This window comes from Marmota flaviventris, chromosome 4, assembly GCF_047511675.1.
Source record: "Marmota flaviventris isolate mMarFla1 chromosome 4, mMarFla1.hap1, whole genome shotgun sequence".
Classification (NCBI taxonomy): Eukaryota; Metazoa; Chordata; class Mammalia; order Rodentia; family Sciuridae; genus Marmota; species Marmota flaviventris.
Window position 1 is genome coordinate 84,781,256 of NC_092501.1, and position 26,026 is coordinate 84,807,281.

A 26,026-nucleotide genomic window follows, 5' to 3' on the forward strand; every position below is an offset into this window, starting at 1 on the left:
TCATGACCCACCTCGTTCTCCTGTGTTTATGGCAGCAGCTCAGAGGTCTCAGTGTTCCAGGTCCATGTCCAGAGGGTTCCATTCTCATATCTCCTGTAAAGTTGAACGCTTCTTCAATGGGTTCTCTTCTCATTAGACTTGTTTAAATTGTGGATTGTGCACAATCATTACTTTTACTGATTTTCACAGCAACAGTCAGATTAGATGGTAGGACCCTCCCTGGGCAGATATTGTTTGGTGGTTCTTTGAGGGAGAAAGTGCAATTATCAGGGCTCTGCTCTGGGTGGGAGACCTGACACCTCTATTTTTACTGAGCTGCTGCTACTCTTCCTCTTCTTTCTCCCTCCCTCCCTCCCTCTCTCTTTCTTTCTTTCTCCCTTCTTTCCTTCTTTCCTTCCTTCCTTTCTTCCTTTCTTATTTTTTTGCTCAACTGCAGCTGAAATTTGATAAGGAAAAATGCTGTTGGTTCCAGGCCGTACCAGATCACTGTTGGCCGACATCTGAAGATTCCTGCAGCTTTGGGCCTCTTACAAACCTTGGTTTTGTATATATTGTGCTCAGCCTGGAGCACTAGAACATTTCAGACATTAAAGGTAGTCACTGGACCTTTCTGTCTGGGAAGTGCCAGGATTGGAGGAGGCGTTTAGCTTTAGTGCTATCTCTTTTTTAGTCTAAGACATACTTGTGTGTGGAAAAAAATTATACTTGCTTCCCAAAACTTTCTTCCCCTAGCCTCCTAAAACACATACCCAGGAAAGTGCACTAGTCAAGGTAACCTCCAGTTCTTTTTTTTTTTTTTTTTTAACACAATGCCTTTATTTTTATGTGGTGCTGAGGATCCAACCCGGGTCCCGCCCGTGCTAGGCAAGCGCTCTACCCCTGAGCCACAACCCCAGCCCAAGATAACCTCCAGTTCTGACCTTAGGGGAGAAAGCGGAAGTTACACATTTAAAAAGGAGCTGTCCCTATGCTTGGTACAGGCTTGAGTATGTTTCTCTCACCCACACATACACCCAGAATCAGACTGCAGAACCACCACCAGCCCTGCACTCCCTGGGGTGAGAAGGTCCAATAAGAAAGAGGGGGTGGGGAGAATGGAAGGTGGGTCCTGCTAGGTGGTGTCATTCCTTGCCACCTATTGGTTCAAGAGACAGACACAGAGTAGGTTCCCTGCCTTTGTCCTCCCTGCACTTCTACTTGAGTTCCACTGATCCTGCTGTCCCCCTGACAGTGCTGTCCTCTCTCCCTTGGTGAAGCAGGGAGAAGCGAGGGCCTAGCCAAGGCTCTGGAGAGCTTCCCATTTTTGTGCTCAGATCCAGGAACATACCTTTCCCTGCAGCCCCATGTCTGAGGCATTCCCTTTCAGTTTCATTCCCCAGTCCCTGGGTAAGATTAGGGATGGGAACAGGAGTGGGGGGTTGAGGTGGGGAAAAGATGCTGGGCACCATGCACCTGCCTAGAACCCCAACTTGGTCCCTACCGAGAGCTGGAACTGGGCCAATAGCATCATCAATTCATCCAGGGTTCACTGACTTTTCTGTATTCAGTGCACCAGCCTAGGCAGTTACACTCCAGGGGCACAGGTGTGCAGACCAGTGGGTACAGCTGGCTCACCCTAGGCTCACTATAGGGCTCTGGAAAGGAGGTGACTGCAGCTATGTTGTGGGCTTTCCAGGTGGCAGGGGCACCCTGCAGTGGGAAAAGCAGTTAAAAAGCATGGGCTCATCAGCAGACGTGTCTGGGTAGGGTGCCCCTGACACTGTGTTCAAAGCTTGGGCACACAGGACAGGGGCAACCAGTGGGAAAGTAGCTGGAGCAGAGTGTGAAAGGAGTAGCTGGGGCCAGGCTGGGAAAGGCCAAGCTGGCCAAGTAACCACTCAGTCACGGTTCTGTCTACCCACCATCTGCTTTGTGAGCATGGTGCCTCTGCTTTTCCAGCTTGAATTCTTTATCATAATCTTTATTCTATCTGTATTTGGAGAGGGAAATCTAAGAATCCAGCACATGAAATACAGTCCATGTGGTTAATTTTCAGAGTGTTTATAACCCCCATTGTTGCAAACTCCTTCAGTAATTTTTCCTATTTTTAGTGTAAGAATTTGAGGCTTTGCTTAAAACTCCATTACTCTCTACAACACAGCCAAAGTGTTGAGGGAAGGAGAGGACTGAGGCAGGTAGGATGCAGGGAGGAGGTCCTGGGATGGTCCAAGGCTACATGTGGGTCTGCAAAGCTCCTGGGATGTATCCATCCAGCTGTGATGGCTGGGAATAGAAAATGCACCTTGGATTTAGCAGCAAATAAAAAGTTAAAAAAAAAAAAAAGTTCTTCAGTATAGAAAATAGGCTTGTTCACAGAGAGTAAAGTTAGTAGAAATGTAGATTTGCAAGTCCAAAGTCAAGCAGAGCACAGCCGTGCTCTGATCTGTCTAGCCCTTCCTCCTTCCTTCTGCACTGGTTTTCTTCCTCTGGTATTCCTTTTTTAAATCCTCGTAGGAGCTTGGGGTTTTCTGAAATCATGTTGACTTCATCCTCTTTCTCTCTCCAAGCTTGAGCTTAACCTCTCCATCATCCTTGGACTTCAGTCCCCACAGCCCTTTCCCCAGTGCTTCACCTTGTTGCCACTGGCTCCTTCTAATCTCATTTCTCCCAGCTGGTTTCTCTGGCTTCATTCTCCTCCCCCTCCTCCAATCCTTCCTTCACATTATAGCAACGTTGTTATTTAGCCCAGCCCTTGTCACCTTCAGTGCGATCACCACAATAACACTCTTGCCAAGCCCCAGCTGCTCATCAAGGATGTTAGGAGCTTGACGCATGTTCTGTCACTACGTTCTTCAAAAAGAAGTGTGTGAAACTCAGAGAGATGAGTTGCTCAAGTCCAGAACCATGCCTGTAGAGGGTTAGGGCTGGAACTTAGCCCACACCTCAGCAACACTAGTATCTCCTCTCTCTACAGCATCAGCAGACCTCTACTCAAAAGCTGTCACTCCCTGGCTCAACCCTAAGAAAAGCCCCCATGGCTTGCTCTAGTCCTTGAGAGCCTCCACAGTGAGCCCCTCTCACCCTGCCCCCTCACTTTTCAGTCTCATCTGTCATTCCATGCATGAGTGAATACCATGGGGGATAATTTCCAAGACCCCCAGTGGATTCCTGAAATCACGGGTAGTACCAAACTATGTTTTTTCCTTATATATGCATACCTATGAGAAAGTTTAATTTATAAATTAGGCACCGTAAGAGATCAACAATAATGACAAATAATAAAATAGAACCATTGTATATTGTAATATTATAAAACATGAATTGTTTTTCTGGAATTTTTCATTTAATATTTTTGGACTGTGATTGACCATAACCTGGGAAAATGGAACTGCAGATAATAGGAGAACTTCTATACTACTGTCTGTGTAGCATGTGCTTCAGATTCCACTCTTGCTCTCAGTCAAAAGCCATCTGAGTATCATGAATAGATAGCCACTGCTTCTGTTTTTCTGTTTTATTACCTTCTTCCTGAAACTCTACCCTAGCTTACCAGAGTACTGTCCCTGGCCTGCTGAAGTCAAGGACTATCCTTTGCTTAGTTTTGTGTCCCCCAGCACCTGCTACTCATCCCATTACAGAAAATAGTGATGGAGACATCCCTCAGCTTGTACAGAAGGTCCAAGGCTATCAATCTCAAAGAAGAAACATCTCCATTCAGTGACAGATGATTAGTTAGCATTGGTGAGAGAAAGCCTTTGTCCCAATATAAAAAATCTTGATAGCAAGGTAGTGAAATCAAAAATTCTACATTTATCCTTAAAAGGTCTGTCTCACCCAGGCAGGGTGGTACATGCCTGTAATCCCAGCAACTCAGGAGGCTGAGGCAGGATGATAAGTTAGAAGCGAGACTGGGCAGCTAAGTGAGACCCTCTCTCAAAATTAAAGATAAGAAGGATTGGGGATGTAGCTGAGTGGCAGAGTGCTTGCCTAGCCTGAGTTCAGTCTCCAGTACACAAAATAAATGAATGATAAAAGACCTGTCTCTTGTAGTAAAGATACCCTGTAATTCCAATTCTGAGAGTTCCAGTCCTTTTCATATGTGGACAATAGTAAGAATGACCTGGGAATTTAATAGTACTATTGCCTTGCAGATGTAAGCAGAATACTTTTTAAAAGTGATCATAATTTTCAGTTTCTTTACTTCCTCTAGTATATCACCATATTGCTTAGAAACATTATATCTGTATTTTTCTGTTTTGAGGCATACATTTTCAACTAAATCACACATAGTTTACCTTAGCTCACAAAATAATTGTATTAGCAGTGCTCTCTGAAATGTCCCACTTCTCACTTAACAGAACCCCTGACTCCAGCTCCTCAGAATCAGTTGCTGCTTCTGGATTAATAAATATGTCAGTAGATGTTTTCTAATGATTTCTTACTTGAGTAAGATGAAACTGATAATTTTCCCTGAGGAGTATGTTATCAAAGGTAGTTTATTTTGTCATATGAAAAAACTTGTTATCTGTGCTTTCTTTTGTTTCATTTTATTTTGTTATTATCTGTGCCTTTTCAACCATGCCCTTCCTCTCTCTTTCTCTAGTTTCTTCAGATGGAGGTACTGAGTCCTCTGCCTTAGTCGATGACAACGGTAGCGAGGAGGACTTCAGCTATGAAGAACTCTGTCAGGCCAATCCCCGGTATCTACAGCCAGGCGGGGAACAGCTGGCCATTAATGAGGTACCAAAAATCCACACAACAGTGACATTTATTGGACACTGGATTTGCAGGGTCCAGAACTACTTCAGAGGTTGCTATCTGATTATTTTTTGCTAAGCATTTTCTAAACCCTAGAACTCTGATTCCCATTGGGGGATAGGGGTGTAGTTTGGTGGTAGAGCACTTGGCCTAGCATATATGAAGCCTTGGGTTTAGTCCCCAGCTCTGAAAAAATTGGCTGGAGGGGTAGCTCAATGGTAGAGCATAAATGAGGCCTTAGGTTCAATATCTAGCACTGAAAAAAAAAAGGCAAGCAAACAAAACATACCAAAAAAACAAAACCATGCATATACAAGAACAACACTGGTTTTTTGCATTGTCCAGAAAAATGTCTGTGATCAAGCTTTCCAAGTAACTGAAGCTTATCCTTTAAGTAATTAGAGCAGCAATCGTTAGCACTCAGGTCTTGCTTTTTAGTTTATGAAATGCACTCATGGCTCATGTAATTCTCAACTGCAATCTAAGATGTAAAAGTTAACATTAGTAATGTCCTGAAATGGATTTGGTAGCAAATGGTAGAGCTGGAATTAACCATGTGATTCTCACTCCCAATCTGATGTTCTTTCTACCACTTTGCAGCTTTAGTTCTTTTTACAGAAATTTTTCTAGAAGGCAGGCACCTCAGTCTTTGAATACTCTTAAGCAGAATGTGTGGAGTGTAACTGAGGTCTGTTAGCCTCCCTACTGAGATCTCCTGTCATTATTCTAAACATGATATAAGCCAAGTATCCCTAAACTCAAACCCCCAAATCTGAAGCTCTTTAAGCAATAACATGACATTCAAAAGCTTAAGATTTTGGATTTTGGATTAGAATTATCAACCAGTAAAGACTATGCAAATGTTCCAAAATCCAGAAAACTCAGAAATCTGAATTACTGCTGGTCACAGGCCTTTTTGTCTGTAAGAGCTAAGGGGAGGCAGAATCAACTCTTCCCAGTGAATGAGCCATATCTGTTCTTGACTTTTTCAATAACTGTTAAATATCCCAAGATCAAGCCATTGTCTTTAATTGTAGTAAACTATAAAGTTGAATATCGAATTGGGAATTAGTATGAGTAACACACCTCTGGGAGAACATGTGCAGGACTTCCATTAACACATACAACTAACATTAGGATGCTAGGCTCCAACATCTGCAGAAACCAAATATTCCAGATATTCAAGGTTTTTAGTTAACTGACCTAGAGCTAAGTGAGCTGTTTATACAGTCCCCAATTTACAATGTTTCAGCCTTTTTTTATTTTACCATGATGTGAAAGCAATACTCATGTATTCAGTAGAAATATACTTTCAATTTTGAGTTCTGCTTTTTTCAGGCTAACAATTCATTCCATCCCTCCGTTCATCCATTCTTTTTCACTTTCATTTTACAGTGGTCCGTGTATTACCTGAGCGATTTAACATATCATATAAGGGTTTGTTAGATGATTTTGCCTAACTATAGGCTAACAGGAGTGTTCTGAGCATGTTTATGTTAGGGCAGGCTACGCTGTGATGTAAGGTAGGTTAGGGGTATTAAATGCATTTTGGATGTAGGATATTTTTAATTTACAATGAGCTTATGCGGAGGTAACCCCATTATAAATCAAGCGGCATCCGTACATCTTTTAAAAGTGGATTTGGGGCCTGGGGTTATGTGGCTTAGTGGCAGAGCATTTGCCTCGCACGTGTGAGGTACTGGGCTCAGTCCTCAGCACCACATGAAAATGAATAAACGCAGATATTGTGTCATGTATAACTAAAAAAAGTATATTAAAAAAAATGGGTTTGGATTTTCTTTTAAGAACAGGTTGGAGATGCCCACCTGGTACTTTTCCCCCAATATGTTTTCCTCTATTGATTTTTGTATAACCAGTGAAAGTAAGGATTGACTGGACGTCACCAGGTGTCTGAACAAGAACTAAGAGAGGTCAGGGTCACCAAGATAGAGCCCATACAGCAGCTCCCTTGCTCCTACCCGTTCTTAACATGAAGCCTGTCTTGTCTCTGTTCCAGCTGATCAGCGATGGCAGCGTGGTCTGCGCAGAAGCTCTCTGGGACCATGTGACCATGGATGACCAGGAACTGGGCTTCAAGGCCGGGGATGTCATCCAGGTCCTGGAAGCCTCAAACAAAGACTGGTGGTGGGGCCGGAACGAGGATAAGGAGGCCTGGTTCCCTGCAAGCTTTGTCAGAGTAAGTGTGTGGCCCTTTGTGCTTTTTAGAAGTATCTATGGTGGAACTGCAGACTCCTTTCAGGCAGATCTCCCCCTTATTCAGGTCTATTCTTTGGTAATTTTTTGTTTCGGTCCCACATACTAGTCAAACCTATAAGAAATCAGGTTAGTCCAAATAAAAAATTTAATGAAGGTAAACAAATTATTTGGCAATGCTGCTGTTTCTTGGAGTGTGTTGGCAGGGCTGTGGCTCTGCTAAGGCCATAAAGATGGAAGCTAGGGCCAGGCCACTCTCATAACTGGTCACAGACAAGTGGGAAGCCATGAAGTCTTCACCTCCTCCTTCCTCTCATCACCTGTCACCTGTGTGTGCACTGCAGCTTCGAGTCAATCAGGAAGAGCTGTCTGAGAATTCTAGTAGTACACATGGTGAGGAGCAGGAGGAGGATACCAGCACAAGCCACCACAAGCACTCTGAGAACAAGCACCAGATGCGGACAAATGTCATCCAGGAGATCATGAACACTGAACGGGTGTACATCAAACACCTCAAGGACATCTGCGAGGTAAGGTGCAGGCCCCAGGGCCTTGCTATAGGTCAGAGCCCATGGTTACAGGACACGACCCCACCTCCTCCTTACAAGCACACTTTCCTATACTTCTCATTTCTCCTTATCTCTGCTCCTGCCCATCTAGCCCCTGCCCAGATCCATTAAACACCTGCTATCTACATTGCTGAGTTTAATGGGCTGTGGCTATTTTACCTGCTCTTGCAGCCAGTCCTTATTTATTCGCATACATATATAAATGAATCTATGTATACACAGAGATGGGGTCTCGCTGTGTTGCCCAGGCTTGCCTCCAACTCCTGGGCTCAAGGGAGTCTCTTTCTCGCCTTCTGAGTAGCCAGTCCTCTTTAAAGGGCACTTTGCAACTTTTTCCCTCAGGACTTAACTCCTGGGAGTATTTAAAGTGATTGACTTCTGCAGAACCCACTTTCTCCAAGCCCCCAGTGTCTAATCACTGACTCGTAGATGAAATTCAGAGTCGTTAGATATAGGTGAAAAAAATTTTAAGCTTTATCCTAGGCTATATTTTATGGTGTCATGATATTCTCCTCAGCAATCATTTATTTTATGTTCTTGTCCTAATTTCAGAGAACTGAACATTAGCAGATGTGAGTCTGCAAGGCTCCCTCCCCTATTGCTATGTGTCTTGTAGACCTTGTCTGAGTATTCTGCTGAGCTCTGGCCTGCCAGGTCTGATCATTCCAGCTGTCCTAGCTGTGAATGCTGAGATCTGCACTACCAATTCAACTGTGACCATTCAGCACTAGAGACAAGCTAAGGCAAAGTACTGTCCATTCTTGTACTTAGACAATCTGCCACATGGACCTACTGATGTTTTGCTTACTTGTGCCAACCTTCTTATTCTATGTCAATGTGTGGTAAATGAAGTGTCTTTAAAGTGACATATAAAGACCACCAAATGACTCAGCTATCCCACTCCTTGGTATTTTTCAAAAAGATCTAAAACTGACATATTACAGCAATGCAGACACCTAATGTTTATAGCAACACAATTCACAATAGCTAAATTATGGAATCAACCCATAGCCTTATCAGTAAATGAACTGATTAAGAAATTGTGTTCAGGCATGGTGGCTCACGCCTGTAATGCCAGCGTCTGGGGAGGCTGAGACCGGAAGATCTTGAGTTCAAAGCCAGCCTCAGCAAAAGTGAGGTGCTAAGCAACTCAATGAGACCCTGTCTCTGAATAAAATACAAGTAGGCTGGGGATGTGGCTCAGTGGTTGAGTGCCCCTGAGTTCAATTTCTGGTACCAAAAAAAAAAAAGAAAAAAGAAATTGTGGTGTATGTATACAATGGAATTCTACTCAGCCAATAGAATACAAAAATGGCATTTGCCAATAAATGGATGGAAATGGAGAATATCTTGCTAAGTGAAATTAGTCAAATTCAGAAACTCAAAGGTCAAATGTTTTCCTTCATATGCAGTAATTAGAGTAAAATAAAGGAAAGGGGCAGAGAAGGATAAGATTACATAAGGAACCAATCAAATATAAATAGATAAATGAAAGAAAGTCTGAAGGAGAAGAAGGGAGGGAAGGAGAAGAGTAAAAGGGGAGATCATGAACTGAAATAAAATCCCATGCACGTATGAACTTGTTGGGATGCACCCAACTACTATGTGTAACTGTAAAGCTCTGATTAAAAAAAAAAGTCACAAAAAATAAAATGGCATTTTAGGAAAATCAGAATAACTGCTAATCATTGTCAAATATTTATCATGCTCCATTTCTTTGCCTGGATTAACTCAGTTACTAACCATTTTTATTGGGCAATCTTGTTAGCCCCCTAATGCAGATAAGGAAACTGAGGCAAGAAAGTAAAGTGGTAGAGTTGGGATTTAAACCTAGGCAGTCTGTCCCAGAGCCTGCACTGTGAACTATTGCATTGTGTTATTATCCTGTTAAAATTCATACCAAAAGTAAGTGGTATGTATTTTATTTAAAGGTCAGTTTTGGGACTGTGGTTGTGGTTCAGAGGTAGAGTAAGAAAATTAATTAGCATTCTTAGTTAGGGAAGTCCTCTGATTAAAGTTGTACACATTTTTGCTGTATAGTGAAAGTGGAATCCTTGTGTTAGATGTCCTTGGCATCTTGCCATGATTGACAATGAGCAGAGCTGCATTAGCTATTCAGTAAGCAGTCACATTCCATGTTTGACAAGGGTTCTCAGCTGTGCAATAGAATTAGGGATGGGAGAATGATTGTCTTTAAGAATTTAGATTAGTGTAACAGTACTAATTTTTAAGTTCTGGTATTTGAAACTAGTTTCTGGAAGCTTTAAATCCAATCACACGAAACTTTCCATTTTTCTTTTTGTGTTTTTTTATTTTTCCCCTAAATATTTATGCCGGGGTGGGGATATACTCAGTTGTTGAGCACTCTCCCAGCCTGTATTATGCCTGGGGTTTGATCCTCAGCATTGCATTTCTTTGACCTTTCAAATAAAAAAGGTTGCTTTTGTATTTTACAGGGCTATATTCGACAGTGCCGCAAGCACACGGGAATGTTCACTGTTGCACAGCTAGCCACTATTTTTGGAAACATTGAAGACATTTACAAGTTCCAAAGAAAGTTCCTGAAAGACCTTGAGAAACAGTATAACAAAGAGGAACCTCACTTAAGTGAAATAGGATCCTGCTTCCTTCAGCATGTATGTTACTGATGCTTCTTTACTAATAACATCTGGTTAAGTAATAATTTTGAAATGAGACTCCACTAAAAATAGGAGTCTTTTTTCTTTATTTTGGTTTGCTGCTGTAATTGTTTGCTTGATTAATTTTCCATAGAATAGAGATGTCACTTGTAAAATTAGGTTGGGTGGTTTCTCAATACCCCAAGGCAATTTTTTCAATATCTTTTTGTTCAGTTTGGGATTATATGTGGAGTAATAGTATCCATTAAGTGTCTGTTATGTTTCAAGCACTGTTTTCCGAGGTTTCTCATTGGCTCCTCTACATTCATTAGGTTGATATGATTGTCTTCCCCATTTTACAGATGAGGAAACCAAGGCCCAGAGAGTAAGTGACCCAAGGTCACACATTACTAAGTAATTGGCATGTGACATTGTGATTGTTTCAAAACATTCCACTAACAGTGACATGAGTTTATCATTATTTACCAGTGATTGACTATTACTATTTTATATACTAAGATTTCAGGAAAAAGACAATTTTATTTCCAGCCAAAATAGTCAGGGAATAATCATAGTAATAATGTTAGTGACAGCAACACCATTTTTCAGTTCTTGGGTTCTGGGCCTGAGAGCTTTTGAGCTGTTCCCTCAGGGTGGGTAGACCTTAAATCTCTGATCATCATGTTTTGGTGTGAAGATGGGCCCTATAGGTACCTGGAGCATATCTAGGGCATTATAATAGATCTGTGAGGTCAGAGTAGCAGGTCCTTGTAGAGGAGAAATAAGAGAGGCTTCAGAGGTGAGGGAATTAACAGGAGAGCAGGCTGGTGAGTGTCCTGAGGGCTAGAGAGAATTGCTGCTGCCACCAGGGAGGGTACTGGTGAGGGACTGGGAGATGGGAAAAGAGATTTATCAGAAGGGGTATTTTTGAGGAAAGTGTGTGACAAGTGGTTATAGGTGACAAAGAAAAAAACAATAGTCAGAACTGCCTTACAGGGTTTTGAGTCTCAAAAATTAACAAGAAGCTTAGGAAAATCTGTTTTCTAGGGAAATAGGGGATTAGTTTGACATTCTGTGTTTGAGCACACTCAAGTCTCCACCATCCAGCAGGGCAGGGCCAGGCATGGGAAGGAAGGAAAGGCAGCTCTGGTGGGGGCTGAACACGTGTGAGTATACTGCCCAGTGGCTGAGGGTCAGGGAAAGGCAACATTCAGGGATGTGGAGCAATGCCCAGGGACAGGGCCTTGAATGCAGATACCCTGTTGACCCAAAAGGGTGGAGGAAGGGAGGGAGCCCACAATACAGAGAGGGAGAAAGGGAAGAATGCAACTCTGAAATCCAGAAAGGTAGATGGTCTTGATGGTCTTTCTTGAGATAGGAGAGTGACATGTGTGAAAATCAGGCCTGGGAGAAGTAGGCAGAATTGTGGGGAGGAGGTGAAGGAGGCATGGAGTCAAAGAGTTTATCAGTGAGCCAGGCACCAGGAAGCATACCTATAATCCTCGCAACTCCAGAGGCTGAAATAGGAGGTCTCAAGATCAAGACTAGCTTGAACAATTTGGCGAGAACCTGTCTCAAAATTTAAAAAGACTTGGGGGAGTTATAGGTATAGCTCAGCAGTAAAGCATTCATGGGTTCAATCCCCAGTACCCCTCAAAAATAAAAAGATCTTATCAGAGAAGTAAAGACTAGCTGGCTAGAGAGAATCGGGTTTCCGGCAACACTTTTTTCTCTGCCACTTCATCTAATCCAAGCTGGGTGAAGAGGGAATGGCAGAGGTCCTGCTCCTCCATCTTTCCATGTCAGAAGCCAGAGCCTTTGCCAGTGCCCATTGCTGTTGCCCAGGTGTGGAAGCCACTACACAATGGCGTGGGTCACCTTGTGTCTAATGACCTGTCCTTGCTGCAGTGATCCTTCCTCCTTTTCAGGAGTGTCCCCTTAGATGACCCAGAGTCACCCATAACCTGATAAGGCTGCTTTCCCCCTCCAGCAAGAGGGCTTTGCCATCTATTCCGAGTATTGCAACAACCATCCAGGAGCCTGCGTGGAGCTCTCCAACCTCATGAAGCAGGGCAAGTACAGGCACTTCTTCGAAGCTTGCCGCCTGCTCCAGCAGATGATTGACATCGCCTTGGATGGGTTCCTCCTCACGCCAGTGCAGAAGATCTGCAAATACCCTCTGCAGCTGGCAGAGCTGCTCAAGTACACCACGCAGGAGCACAGGTGAGGGACCTGCCATGGGACCTTCAGGGCGGATGGGCAGAGATGGCATTGCCCTGAACCTGTGCCTACCCAGTGTTTCTGCAGTGGCTGGGACAGATGGATATAAATGGCAGTCTTTAGAGCTGTTGGTTTTTAGGGTAAGGGTTAGTTATGTTTATGTCTGTCAACTATTGAAAATTCTAAAGAAAAAAAAAAAAAAGAAGACGACGACTTATAGGATATTTGAAGAGGCTCCAGAATAGGCATTTTTAGAGATATAAAAACATAAGGGTAATTCTTAAACGATGTCATGAGTGTGTGCAGGTTTTTACTATATTGTTATTTCTTACCATTTAGAAATACTGGATGAATATTTTTTCATAGTAGTTAATGAATTCATTGGTTAAGTAGACAGGTGTGACTATAGTGGTCGCCCTGTATCTGAGAGGGAGACATTCCAGAAACCTCTATGGATACCTAAAACCACAGATACTACTGAACCCTACATAGATGCATAGACTATGTTCTTTCCTGTATCTACATATCTGAAAAAGTTTCATATATAAATGAGGCACAGTAGGAGATTAACACCAACAATAACAAAACAGTTATAACAAAAATACTATAATAAAAGTTCCCTAAAGCTTACGAATTATTTCTGGATTTTTCCATTTAATGTTTTCAGAGTAAGGTTGACCATGGGGAACTGAAACCACTGAAAACAACTAGATAAGGAAGGACTGATTAACCTGGATAAGGAGGATCACTGTACCAACCTGCAGAGTATAGAGTGTGAATCATTCTTTTGCCTTCTCTGCCTCTGAACTCTTGTGGAGAGACCAGGCTTAAAAAGGGACGCTTTTATAATAAATAGATTGGAAGGTGAAGAGTAAGAGATGGCCACTGAACACTAGGCCTAGGTACCAGACCTAGTTTAAAGAATTAGAACCAAAGTGTGTGTGTGTGTGTGTGTGTGTGTGTGTGTGTGTGTAAGCGCACGTATCTTTCTGTCTCCAGTGGAAAAGTCAGAAAAGTTCGGTAGGAAACACAAACGTGGATGTCAAGAGAGAGCCACTAATTTGTGGAAGTGTTTTTTAAAAGAATGAACAGGCATCATGATAAGGAACTAGAGAAAATAGATAATTCAGAAGCAAAGCCTCCTTGAAAAACATTTACAGGCAGCTTACTGCATTCCAAGGTAGAGAAGTTGTAGTCCAAGTTCACACTACTCTTCAACAGTGTCTTGTCTTTTTCTTTTCCTCTTTTGTACTAGGGATTGAACCCAGGGCACTTTACACTGAGCTATGTCCCAGATGTTTTATTTTTTATTATGAGACAGTATCTTGCTTAAGTTGCTTAGAGCCTCAAAATAATTTATAAATATATATGTGAACTGTTCTGTACACACACACACACAAACACACACACACACATACGTGTATATATATATATATATATATATATATATATATATATATATATATATATATATATATATATGAAACAGATTAACAAAATATATGAAATAAAATGGCAAAAAGCCCATTTCTTTGTCTTAAGTAAAACAGAGCAAAAATTCTAAAGAAAAAGAGAAGCCTTATATTCTACTTTTTTTTTTCTAGGATTGTACCAAAAAATTTACTTTGCACCCTTTTTCTAAAGACCTCTTTGGGGCATTCACTCCTGTTATTTTGACAGCCCCCATGTATCATTTTTGTTCCTCTTTTCTGCTCTGCTTCTGTGGAAATAGTCCTGTGTAAAGACAGTGAGATCTGCTTTATGGCAAATGTTGGTATTTCAAAAAAAAAAAAAAAAAAAATCTAAAACTGACATATCATAGCAATACAGTCACATAATGTTTATAGCAGCACAATTCACAATAGCTAAATTATGGAATCGACCCACAGACTTATCAGTAAATGAATGGAGTTTAGCTGTGTTCAGTAGATAGACAGAAGCATCTGCTTTCAAGGCTTTTCTCCCTGGCTGTGCAGGAGGATTCTAATTCAGTCCATTTGAGTTAACCCTGTGGCTGTGTCTGTCCTGCTAGTCACCATAAGAGACTGAAAAGTTCAGCCGTCATCTGGATGGTTGGTTTACATATCCCCAGATCATCAACGCTAAGCTAAACCTGACTGTGACACTTTCAGACACCGCTGTGTTGCATCCTGTGTAGATTAGAACTGCGGTTTCAGTGTTTTCAGTACTTATGGTTTTAGAGGCATGGAGAAGAGGGCTAGAATAGGGGGTTATTTTAGTTTGACTGCAGCATCCAGAAAACACTTTTTAGTGTTTTCTAAGTGAAGACCTACTGGTGGTGCAAAGGTTCTGTGAGCACAGACACAATTCCTCACTTAAGACTGTGGCTTGTATCCTCTCATGGCCCTTCCTGAACAGGGGAAAGAGAAGACTTGGTGCAACAGTACTCTTGAAATGGTTAGAGTGATTTTTAAAGTACTTTGTATAGCAGAACTGGCTATGTCAAAATCAAAGCAATAATGAAGATCATTCTTTCTGTATTATCAAAAATAACCCCTAGTCACCATGACCAAAACTTAGTTTTCTTGTGGCATTTACTTTCATTCATTGTGATTTCTGGGAAGTGAATGAAAACATTCTTATTCCAAAGAATTCTGAATTGCATTCGGTCAGCTTCCTTAACCTATGCAGACTGTAGTCTATTCATGGGGAAACAAGGAGAAGGGAACAATGGCTATTATTTAAATGCCACTTTGTCTAGACTATTAGTGTACAAATCAGGGATCCAGAGCATTATTTTGTCAGTCCTCATTTGTGAGTTGTGTGTTATGTGATTGAAATTAACTTCCCATTTTGCAGTGATTACAACAATATAAAGGCAGCCTATGAGGCCATGAAGAATGTGGCCTGTTTGATCAATGAGCGTAAACGCAAGCTGGAGAGCGTTGACAAGATTGCTCGCTGGCAGGTGTCCATTGTGGGCTGGGAGGTAAGTGGACTGTCACACACACACACACACACACACACACACACACAATGCCCCTCCACCCTTTCCTGCACCTTTGACCTGGTGATGATATACTTGAACATCCTGTGATTGACACTTTGTTTTTGGCTTTAATGATATACATTACTATTAATGGTCCATGTATTTTGAGGCATGTTGATTCCTAAGTTGAGAAGGAAATTATTACCTACCCCATATGCCACTATGGGCATTATATAATACAGTACAAATGTACTATCTGTTTTAGCCAATAATAATCGTCTAAAAAATATGCCTGCTGTTTTTATTTATACATACCTATGTTAAATACATGTGTACTTGCAAATAGAGACAGTAGTTAGAGCCTGTATTTTATTTACCTCATATCTGACACTGTTCTAAGCCAGTTACATCTATGAACTCATTTAATCCTCTTAGCAGTCCTATAGAGTAGATAATGTTATTACACCCAATTAGCAGAGGAGGAAATGGAGCACAGAAGGGTTAAATGTCTTGCCTGCGGACACAAACAGTAGAATTCAAACCAAGCAGGCAACCTGGCTGCAGAGTCTTTGCTGATAACCACTGTGCCATATTGCTGCTCCTAGGAATAAGCCAGCCACACTCAGATTGTTTTTAGACCAAGAAGAATTCTTCCTACATCCATTCATTGGTCAAAAGAACTTATTCTCCCAGAGGATTGAGAGTTTGGAGTGAGGAGTTAGAAGTTTAATGGAAGTAGACTGTAACGGTGAAAGTGGGAGAGAAATACTTACATTTCAAAATCTTTTTTAGATTTTTTGAAGCTTGGACAGGCCTCAGACTCCCTTATTTTGTATGTGAAGAATCTAGGGCACAGAGTTGCTTCAGGCAAGTAAATAGAAGAACTATTTTGGAGTTAAGCTCTTTTGCCTCCAAAAAATATTATGTATGACTGGGATTAAAGGAGAGTAAAATCCTATAAAACAAAGGCCAGTGTCATACCAAATATTATAAAGTAACATTGGATTAGATCCAACCTAAATATTGTGGAAGTTTTTTTCTTTTTCATTTTGGACTGACATTTAGGGAATAATTTAGTGTCAGAAGTTTACTAATTTATCAGTAGCAATTTGCTGCCTGACCTTTGTTTCCAAGACCCTAGACAAGTCAGGGAGCTGTGATGTTTCTGACTCAAAAGCCTACAGGAGTCTGTGGCACCACACTGTGTCCCTGTACTGGAAAAACCTCCTTGATGCTTCCTTATTCTTGAAGGATCAGTCTTATTCAGCTATCACTTGAGATCTGAAGCTATCACTTCTGGGGTCCTGCCTGCCTATCTGTGCAGACAGGCAGTGGGTGGTCTCTGTATTCACGTCTCTGGAAAATCCAAGAGAGATTATAGGTCTGTGTCTCAAACACTCAAAGGAATCAGAATTAGAAGATCTGAAAGTGTGTTTTCATCCTTCCAGGGATTGGATATTCTAGACCGAAGCTCAGAATTGATTCATTCGGGGGAATTGACCAAAATCACTAAGCAGGGCAAGAGCCAGCAGCGGACCTTTTTCCTGTTTGACCATCAGTTGGTGTCCTGCAAGAAGGACCTGCTACGCAGGGACATGCTGTACTACAAGGGTCGCATGGACATGGACGAGATGGAGCTTGTGGATGTGGAGGATGGGCGGGACAAGGACTGGAACCTCAACGTGAGAAACGCCTTCAAGCTGGTCAGTAGGACCACAGACGAGGTTCACCTGTTCTGTGCCAAAAAACAGGAAGACAAGGCAAAGTGGCTGCAGGCCTGTGCGGATGAGAGGCGTCGGGTGCAGGAGGACCAGGAGATGGGTAAGCAGCCCTGGGCACCCAGGGCTTATCAGCCTCTGCTTTCCAGCCTCATTTTCTGCCTCTCATGCTTGCTGTGTTCCCAGCCCACTCCCTCAGAGCTAAATCCCACCATTGGGGAAAAAAGAAAGGATTTGTAAATTCTAAATACTTCTGAACTTGCTCCCAAGACCTAAGATGACAGAGGTGGTTCCTACAGACAGTATTTATTAGATATTTATGTTTTTGGTAGTAGGGGTTGAATTCAGGTGTACTTATCACTAAGCTACATCCCCAGCCCTTTTTATCTTGAGACAGGCCTCAGTAAGTTACCTAGGCTGACCTTGAACTTGCAGTCCTGCTTCAATCTCCTGAGTAGCTGGGATTATAGATGTATGTCACTATCTCTGGCTACTCAGAGCAATTTGAGAAGTGAAAGCAGAGCCCAGATGATGTCCAATCAAAAGAAGTACCTGCCTCCAGGGGGAAGGCTTTCTGCTTCCTGCTCCCTGCTAGAGAAGACGGGGCCAGCACCAACTGCTGCTCAGTCTTCCACCTCTCTCTGAATCTCCTCAGCTTTTCTAGTGTTGCTTATTTTCATCCAGTTCACCTAGTACACAGACACTAGACACCTTTGTTCCTTTGCTGCAGAACTTGAGCATAAAGGACACTCAGGGCACACATGCACATAGCTGGAGTAGAGTCCAGTACCCAGTCCTCCAACAGCACTTTTGTTCAGGTAGAATCATGGCCTTACAGAACTCCCTCTGCACACAGGGAGCAAACCCTGGGCCCCTTGGCTGCACTGTCTCCTCCTAGGGCCTTGTGCAGTAGAGTGGTGAGGGCAACCACATGTGAACACTTGCCCAAGAATGTCTGGCTTTACACAGAGTCTCTGTGGTTATTCATAGCAACCCATTTTATTCTTGGTGATGTCTGGCTTTGGAGGTAATTAAGAAGCCACCCTAGGACAGTCTTTCTACCCTTGATTTTGCTTCAGATTATGGTGCAGGTGTTGCTCTGAAACATCATGTTGAATATAGATCATATTTGTTTCTTAATACAGGAATGGAAATTTCAGAAAATCAAAAGAAACTAGCCATGTTAAATGCTCAGAAGGCAGGACAAGGAAAGTCAAAAGGTAAGGCTTGAAGAAAGGTTGATCTCCTGAATGTGCATTAGTATCAGAATGAGAGAAGAGGGGGCAGTTATTAACTTCTGTCAAAGGGACAGACCCAAGTAATGGTCAATTGTAGATGGTCTGTATTTGGTTTATGTTGTTTAGGTTTTGATTTTTTGTTTTGCTTTGTTGTTGTTGTTTAAAAATCTGGGGGTACTTTACCAGTGAGCACTTCTCTGCACCCCCTCCCCTTTGATACTAGGGATTGAACTCAGGGGCACTCTACCACTGAGCCACATCCCCAGCCTTATTTTGTATTTTATTTAGAGACAGGGTCTCATTGAGTTGCTTAGTGCCTCACTTTTGCTGAAGTTGGCTTTGAACTCATGATCCTCCTGCCTCAGCCTCCTGAGCTACTGGTATTATAGGTGTATGCCACTGCGCCCAGCATTTTAAAAATTTCTATTTGTTCTTTTTAATTACATATGACAGTAGAAACTATTTTGATAAATTTATACAAACATGGAATATAATCTTATTCTAATTAGGATCCCAGTTTTATAGATATACATGATGTTGAGATTCACTGTGGTACTATTCATATATGAACATAGGAAAGTTGTGTCCAGTTCATTCTGCTATCTTTCCTATTCTTATCCCCTCTCCCTTCCCTTCATTCCTTTGTCTAATCCAATGAACTTCTAGCCCCCCAACCCCCCATTTTGTGGGATTGTGTATTTCACTTAATATGATAGTCTCTAGTCCCATTCATATACCGGCAAATGTCATATTGTCATATTCTTTATGACTGAGTAATATGGCATATATATATATACCAAATTTTCTTTATCCATTCATTTGTTGATGGGCATCTAGGTTGGTTCTATAGCTTAGCGATTGTGAATTGAGCTGCTATAAACATTGATAGTGTTGCATCACTGCAGTATGCTGATTTTAAGTTCTTTGGATATATACCAAGGAGTGGTATAACTGGGTCAAATGGTGGTTCCATTCCAAGTTTTTTGAGGAATCTCCATACTGCTTTTCAGAATGGTTACACCAATCTGCTGTCCCACCAGCAATGTCTGAGTGTACTCTTTTCTCCACATCCTTACCAACATTTATTATTACTTGTATTCTTGATAATTGCCATTCTGATTGGAGAGAGGTGAAATCCCAGTGTAGTTTAATTTGTATTTCTCTAATTGCTAAAGATGTTGTATCCCAAGCCCTTTTAATGTTTTATTTGAGACAGGGTCTCATTAAGTTTCTCAGGGCCTCACTAAGTTACTAAGGCTGGCCTTGAACCTGTGATCTTCCTACCTCATACTCTCAGTGGCTGGGATTACAGGTGTGTACCACCATGCTTGATTTTGAATGTGGGTGCAGCAAATGTCTCTGAGCTGGTACCTGAGGGCTGCAGACCACATAATTCCTTGTACCCTTCAGAGAAAGATGCTGTTACCCACCAGGTCACAAGAGACTCTTTCCTCTCGGGGCATGAGGAAGAAATCTGTACATTCAGAGCATCAGTGAGTTAAACATAAAAGAGTGAGTGGAGTTTATTCAGTGTGAGCCCCTTCATGTAATGCATATTAGAATTGCCTGGCAGGGACATGAGGACATCCACACCAGACCACACACCTGGGTCCTGATGCACACACACAGATTATTCCATAATGCAGATGATACAGGTGATCGAACCCAATATTTTCCATTAATTTTTTAAATTTATTTTTTTAAGTACTGAGGATTTAACCAGGGGTACTTTGCAACTGGGCCATATCCCTAGCCCTTTTTTATTTTTATTTTTTGGTACTGGTCATTGAACTCAAGAGCACTCCACTACTAAGCCACATCCCCAGTCCTGTTTTGTATTTTATTTAGAGATAGGATCTCGCTGAGTTGCTTAGTGCCTCGCCATTGCTGAGGTTCGCTTTAAACTCGGGATCCTCCTCAGATCCTCAACCTCAGCTTCCCCAGCCACTGGGATTACAGGCATGTGCCATTGCGCCCAGCCCTTTTTTTATTTTTTTTTTTTTTGAGGCAGGGTTTCACTAAATTGTTAGGTCCTTGCTAAGTTGCTGATGGCCTCAAATTTGCAACCCCCCTTCCTCAGCCTCTTGAGCTGCTGGGATTATAGATGTGTGCCACCATGCCCAGCCATTCAGTATTTTTCTACTTGAGAAGACAAAAGCAAGATCAGTTAAATCAAGCAATCTGATAGGCCCTCAATTAATTGGCTAAGATTACCAAATGACACTTAGCACTCCCCTACTTTCTCTGTGCACGTTTTTCCCCACTGAGTATCTTCAAGGCAGAAAATCCATTTTATTTTTTGTATCTCTCCTAGTGGCAGGTAACTAGAAAATATGACTTGGTTAGAATATATTAGTCTCTCTCTGGATGTTCTATAGGTCATTCTTGTAGCAGCTAGGTTTCTAAAGACTGAAAGGAGCACTGACATTTTTGAGTGAGATTACCATATTGGGCACTTCTCCTGGGTTCTTCTTTCATCCTCCCCATCTCCCTGTAAGATAAGGAAAGCCCTGTGACAAGCTGGGGCAGGAGTGGATTCTGAACCAGTCAGCTTCTGAAGCCCTCTCTTTCATCATGTTATGTTGACTTACATTCTTACCTTTGATCTTTTAGTTAATTTTAATAAACCTTTTAATGACCTCTGTACAGATATAAAATACATACCCTGATGAAGCAGGGTTCAAGTGACAAGGTATCCCTCTTTGAAACATTTTACCTATATTGACTCATTTTATTCTTTATAACAATCTGGTACTGTTGTCCCCTTTTTAGAAATTAGGGAACTATAGAATAGACATTATGATTGCTGTATGTATATAGGTAGGTGACTGTATGACCAATGTGATTCTGCAATCTGTACAGTCAGAAAAATGAGAAATTATACCCCAATTGATTCAAATATATGAATTGCCAACATCATTGTAATGTCATGTGTAGCTGATAAAAAAAAAAAAAAGAAATTAGGGAACTGAGGCACAGATAAGTCAAACACTTGCCTGCAAATAACTGCAGCTAGTCGGTGGCAGAATAGGCTTTTAGCTGAGGCAAGATGAGCTCCAGGTTTTCATTTAAAGCATGTTTTTGCTTTCCAACCCAACTCGTAGCCCAGTTCTAATTCTTTTAACTTACTGCTGTGTGACCATAGGTGATTTACATAGCTTCTCTGGGTTTCAATTCCCGTACCTGGATGATATTAAGAGGATTAAATGAGATAATCTATGCCAGGCTTCCCACGTGGTATTTGAATGTACCATTTCTTAGGATAGCTATTCGGTATTCTTTTGGTTAATGTGAATTAAAAATTAGCTAAGATCTTTGAGTTTTGACACTTTTCTTTTTCCTTTGTGGTTCTCTTAAGTGACTCTCAATCAATGTTCTATCTTCCTCCCCCCCGGAGTTAGACTATAGCGGATGCCCTGTTGCCCCGCCGCACCAGAACCTGCATCCCCTCCACCAGCGCCACATCACCGTGCCTACCAGCATCCCCCAGCAACAGGTGTTTGCCCTGGCAGAACCCAAGAGAAAGCCTTCCCTCTTCTGGCATACCTTCCATAAACTCGCCCCTTTCAGGAAGTGAGCAGCAGGCCCATACTTCCCCTGAGGGACTGTGAAGAGGAGAACCATGTTCATTTCTTTTGTGTGAAACCCAGGGAAAGTTTCTTGGGCCCAGTGTTGAAAACTTCTTTGGGGGCTCAAGGAAGGAGTTGGACTCACCTTCACTTCAGAGATCCTGCTGCTTTCGTGGAAAGGAGGAGAAGGTCATGACACATAGCTCTGCCCTGCATGAGAAGCCCCAAGGAGCACTCTGAGGTGGCTGGGACTTTGGAACCAGGGTCAAGTTCTACAGGAATGCTGCTGTGGTAGCTCCACAAGCCCCACTAGTGATGGGGACACTCCTGCAGTTCCAGAGCACCGAGAGCTTTTCAGTGCTAAGGAAATGACTCAATTAGAGGATTGAGTCTGCATTTGATTTTGAAGGGAATCAACGATGGGGAGTAGCTATAATGCTGCCTCTCCCTACCATGTGTCTGGTCACACTTAGAAGGTGAGCTTTTACTCCCTTTGGTAGTATTAGGGGATCAACAGCTGCTTGGAGATGACCAGGGTGTTCCCTGGTGTCACCTGTGTCTACACAGTTCCCAAATGTAGGCTTCATCTTGCAAGGTGCCTCTTCAAGCTAGTCGGGAAAAGTACATCCATCTCCTGGCAGCACAGCTTGAGATGTGGGGGCACTGAGGCATCCTCCAGGTCATGCTACTTTCAAGGCCAGCTTGTTTGTTCTTGGCAAGTCGGATCCTCACCTGCCTGTGTGCCTTGTGTAACTCCCTGAGCAGAAATCACATCTCACTCATTCATCCTAACCAAGAAACAGCATTCAAACAACTGTTTGCAATATAAAAGCTCATTTACTTTAATTTTTTAATGACATGAGAATGCACCAGTTGGAAAGCATTCTTAAAAACATCCTGCGCATCTTCTAACAGTTGTCTCCGATGTCTTCATCAGTAAAATTACAACTCGGAAGAACCCATGAAGAAAACACAGGGCAGAACAATCCTGCTTCTCTGGGGTTTAAAGCTGCCTTTGTCCTATAAACTCAAAACGGTGGAGATTCACTGCCTGTGAAAGACACCTTAGCAAAATATCTAGGCTCAAAGATAGGAGTCTCTTTTTAATGGAGGTCACACAGGCTGATGCCTGCAGAAAATAATCTCCTTTTCTTTGCCTATACTGAGAAGTATGATGAAAGTAACTTTTAAATAGTCTGGAGAAGACAGGCTCTGCACTCAGTGTCCAGAGGATATTGTGTCACATAGTTTGTGGATTTCTGTTTGAGAAGCTCATTTTTTTGTATGCTATTCTTGCAAAGTTTCTTCCCCCACAGACCCAAGCTTGAGAATAAACAAGTCTACAAAGTTAAAGAGGAAGGTGTTAACTTTAAGGATGTAGTTCCTCCTTTCTCCCCTGCCTTGCCATATGCAGAGTTATTCATGCATCAAGAAAACATAACTCTGGACCTCTCTGCTGGGCCCTTAGGGCATTTTGTGACTATTCAAATGCCTGCTTACATTGGCTTGCTGAGAGTTTGCCTTGCCCTGTGGTTTACAGCCTCAGGGTTGCTTCTTTCTCACCACAGGTCCCTTGACAGAAGAGGTGCTATGGCTTCGTGCATTGGTTGTGTGTATATGTGTGTGTCCATGAATAACTGTTTCAACCTCAGTTGCATTTATATAACTGACATTTTTACTAACAAAATGTAATGATATATTTTGAAAACTACTTTTCTGTGCTAAATAGAGTTGTTTGTATGTACAGCAATTTTAAACAGGTTTTTGTTGTTTTTAATGTAATATAAGAGAATTGCTTTAAGGTAGTAAAGAATATCATTTACTTATGTTACATTTTCAGTGAGGACTCATTCGAGTAAGGAGTCAGAGGGCTTCCGTTTGCTAGTATTGACCAACTGGCAGTGAGCAAAGGCTTTAAGGTTTTGTGACCAGTCCTAACATGTTTCCCAGCTGAGTCCTATCTTCCAGTTCCCATCTACCTCCATGGACTCCCTAACAGAGAATCCTGAACACCAGGACATGTTTTGATTAAGTCAAAGTCAGTTCAAGACCTGGGATTGTGAGAATCAGTTTTGTAAAGCGTGATGGTCATTTGATAATGTCATTTGATTATATACTTTGCCTGGGTGGATTCTACTTGGATTCTGAGGTGATTTTGAAAACTGCTAACATATATATTTTTTTAAAGGCTAGAACATCCTTTAACTACTTAAATCTGTCTAGCTTGGGTTTTGTTACTAAATACCTGGGTTCTGCAAAGAATAGAAGGCCTCAGGTATTCTTGTTTTCAGTTTGCCATACTTCCTTTTTGATTTACGTCATGTTCTACTTGGAGAGAGAAAAAGAGGCAACAAAAAGCCCCTGCCCGTGTGAATTTTATTGGGAAACCCCACCTCCACCCACTGCCCAATCTCTCTATCGTCTCCACCCCCAACCCTGGGTGGGCCTTTTTATTTTTTGGCCTTATAAATATGTACAATTTTTATGATTTTATGTACCAGTTTAAAAAATAAATTTAAATTTCTTTTTAAAGTCAGGCTTCGATGACTTCACTGGTTGACAACATCTGGATGAATTTCATTAGTGTATCACAATTTGCTAACTCTGTGAAAGACAGTTGAAATGGCCTTGAGCAGCTTTCTCAGTTTTGATATCCCTAAAGGTATGAGAACCCTGTAGTGAATTATAAGCCATTCTAAACAATATTTGAAAAGTCCTAGAGAAGGAACATTCATTGTCTTTGGCCTGCTAACAAGGAAGAGGGTAACAAGCAGTTTGCCAACACTGTCAAGGGATACTGTGTGCATGGTTTGTTTTCAGTAAATCTGAGTTTTGTCTCCGGTTGGTAGATGTGATTTTGTTATTGAAAACATATCACCACCATCAATGCCATATCCAAATACTGTACCCTTGTATACCTAATCTATTGAAGACTAATGCCACATCCTGTGATGTTATTGTATAGCAAAAGTGTTTTATTTCAAAATTTACTTCACAATCGAAATCTTTTGTAAAAACCAGGTGATTTAGCATCTGGCCAGGTAGAAATCTCTGCATGCCTAAATTGCTGATATTCCTGAATACAAATCAACCTACTTTCCTAGTCAGAATAGAAGAGTCTGATTGCCCAGAGCTGGGGGAGTATTACTGCATTATTCTTGCATGAAGGAGAGGAAAACCCGTGAAGTGTCTGTAAAAGGACAGTGCCAACAAGTGTGAATAAACATCCTTTCAATGAATGGCTTACAGACCAGGGATGTTGGACCCAACTTATAGATTAAACTGCTAGCAAAGTTTTCCCTGTAATATGCTTCACCTAAAAACTATTCTTGCTAATCTTGTTTATTTTCAGGATGTAATGCAAATGGAGTTCAAAAAATTTTGGAAAAAAGTGGAAAATTTTAGCTGGTCTTGGAAGGATTTAAAAAAAAAAAAACCAGAAGCTTAAATGTTTCATGTAAATTTACCTAGTAGAACATACTTTTTATTACTGCTTTTAGTTATCACATTGTATTTAGAAAATACTTTAAACCAACTCTGTAATTTAATAATTAGTCTTTTGTACATAATAGAACCCATTGTGTATGACTTGCTTACCCACTTTGCAAGGCTTTGGTAATTTTTAACTCATCCATATAAAGATGATGTTGTCTGTATAAGTCAGTGATGCTTCCAAACTGGTGGATTAGCTTTGACAGCTAAAGTCTGGTCTACAAGAATACTGTAACTTGATATGTATTTTTGTTGAAATTCTTTTTGTAAAAGAAAAAATTATTTACAATGTTATTTGAATGATTTATTGTAAATGCTGTGAATCTATATTTGTTGTTTTGTATCTGTATATTAAAATTAATTTCCCAAACTGGTCTTAGTAATTCATTTGAGTAGTAAAATAAGATGATGCTCTGTTTAAAAAGAAGAAAGAGGCCATGAATGCCAGGAGTCTGAGATGGGAAGACCCTTTTCTGTCCTCATTTCTTCTAGCAACAACTCATTAATCAACCAGATCAAACCTCTGGGGAGGTGTAAGAGAAAGAAGGCTCTGAGGGGAACCACGAGGGGCCACTTGACTGAAAAAGCCACAAACTAATGGAATCAGACTGATGTAAGCAGAATTTGGAAATAGGAAGTCCTAGTTTGCTTTTGCTTTTTGGTTTTGGGAGCTGCACCCAAGGCCTCCCGCATGCTCTTCG

The 26,026-nt window shown here is 41.5% G+C and overlaps 1 protein-coding gene across 4 annotated transcripts in view; it reads left to right on the forward strand.

The window, feature by feature from the left end:
• Spata13 (spermatogenesis associated 13) overlaps positions 1–25,695 on the forward strand; it is a 151,468-nt gene extending 125,773 nt beyond the window's left edge. For 3 of the 4 annotated variants that reach the window (XM_071611318.1, XM_071611320.1, XM_071611321.1), the window contains 9 exons: positions 4,583–4,719; positions 6,755–6,934; positions 7,296–7,481; positions 9,977–10,156; positions 12,129–12,361; positions 15,179–15,308; positions 16,757–17,129; positions 18,172–18,246; positions 21,666–25,695. In XM_071611318.1, coding sequence (XP_071467419.1) covers positions 4,583–4,719; positions 6,755–6,934; positions 7,296–7,481; positions 9,977–10,156; positions 12,129–12,361; positions 15,179–15,308; positions 16,757–17,129; positions 18,172–18,246; positions 21,666–21,841 — 1,670 coding nt within the window. In that variant the 3' untranslated portion in view covers positions 21,842–25,695. Of the gene's footprint in view, positions 1–4,582; positions 4,720–6,754; positions 6,935–7,295; positions 7,482–9,976; positions 10,157–12,128; positions 12,362–15,178; positions 15,309–16,756; positions 17,130–18,171; positions 18,247–21,661 lie in introns of all 4 variants that reach the window. The other variant, XM_071611319.1, reaches the window with a different exon arrangement.
• The last annotated feature ends 331 nt before the right edge of the window (positions 25,696–26,026 follow it).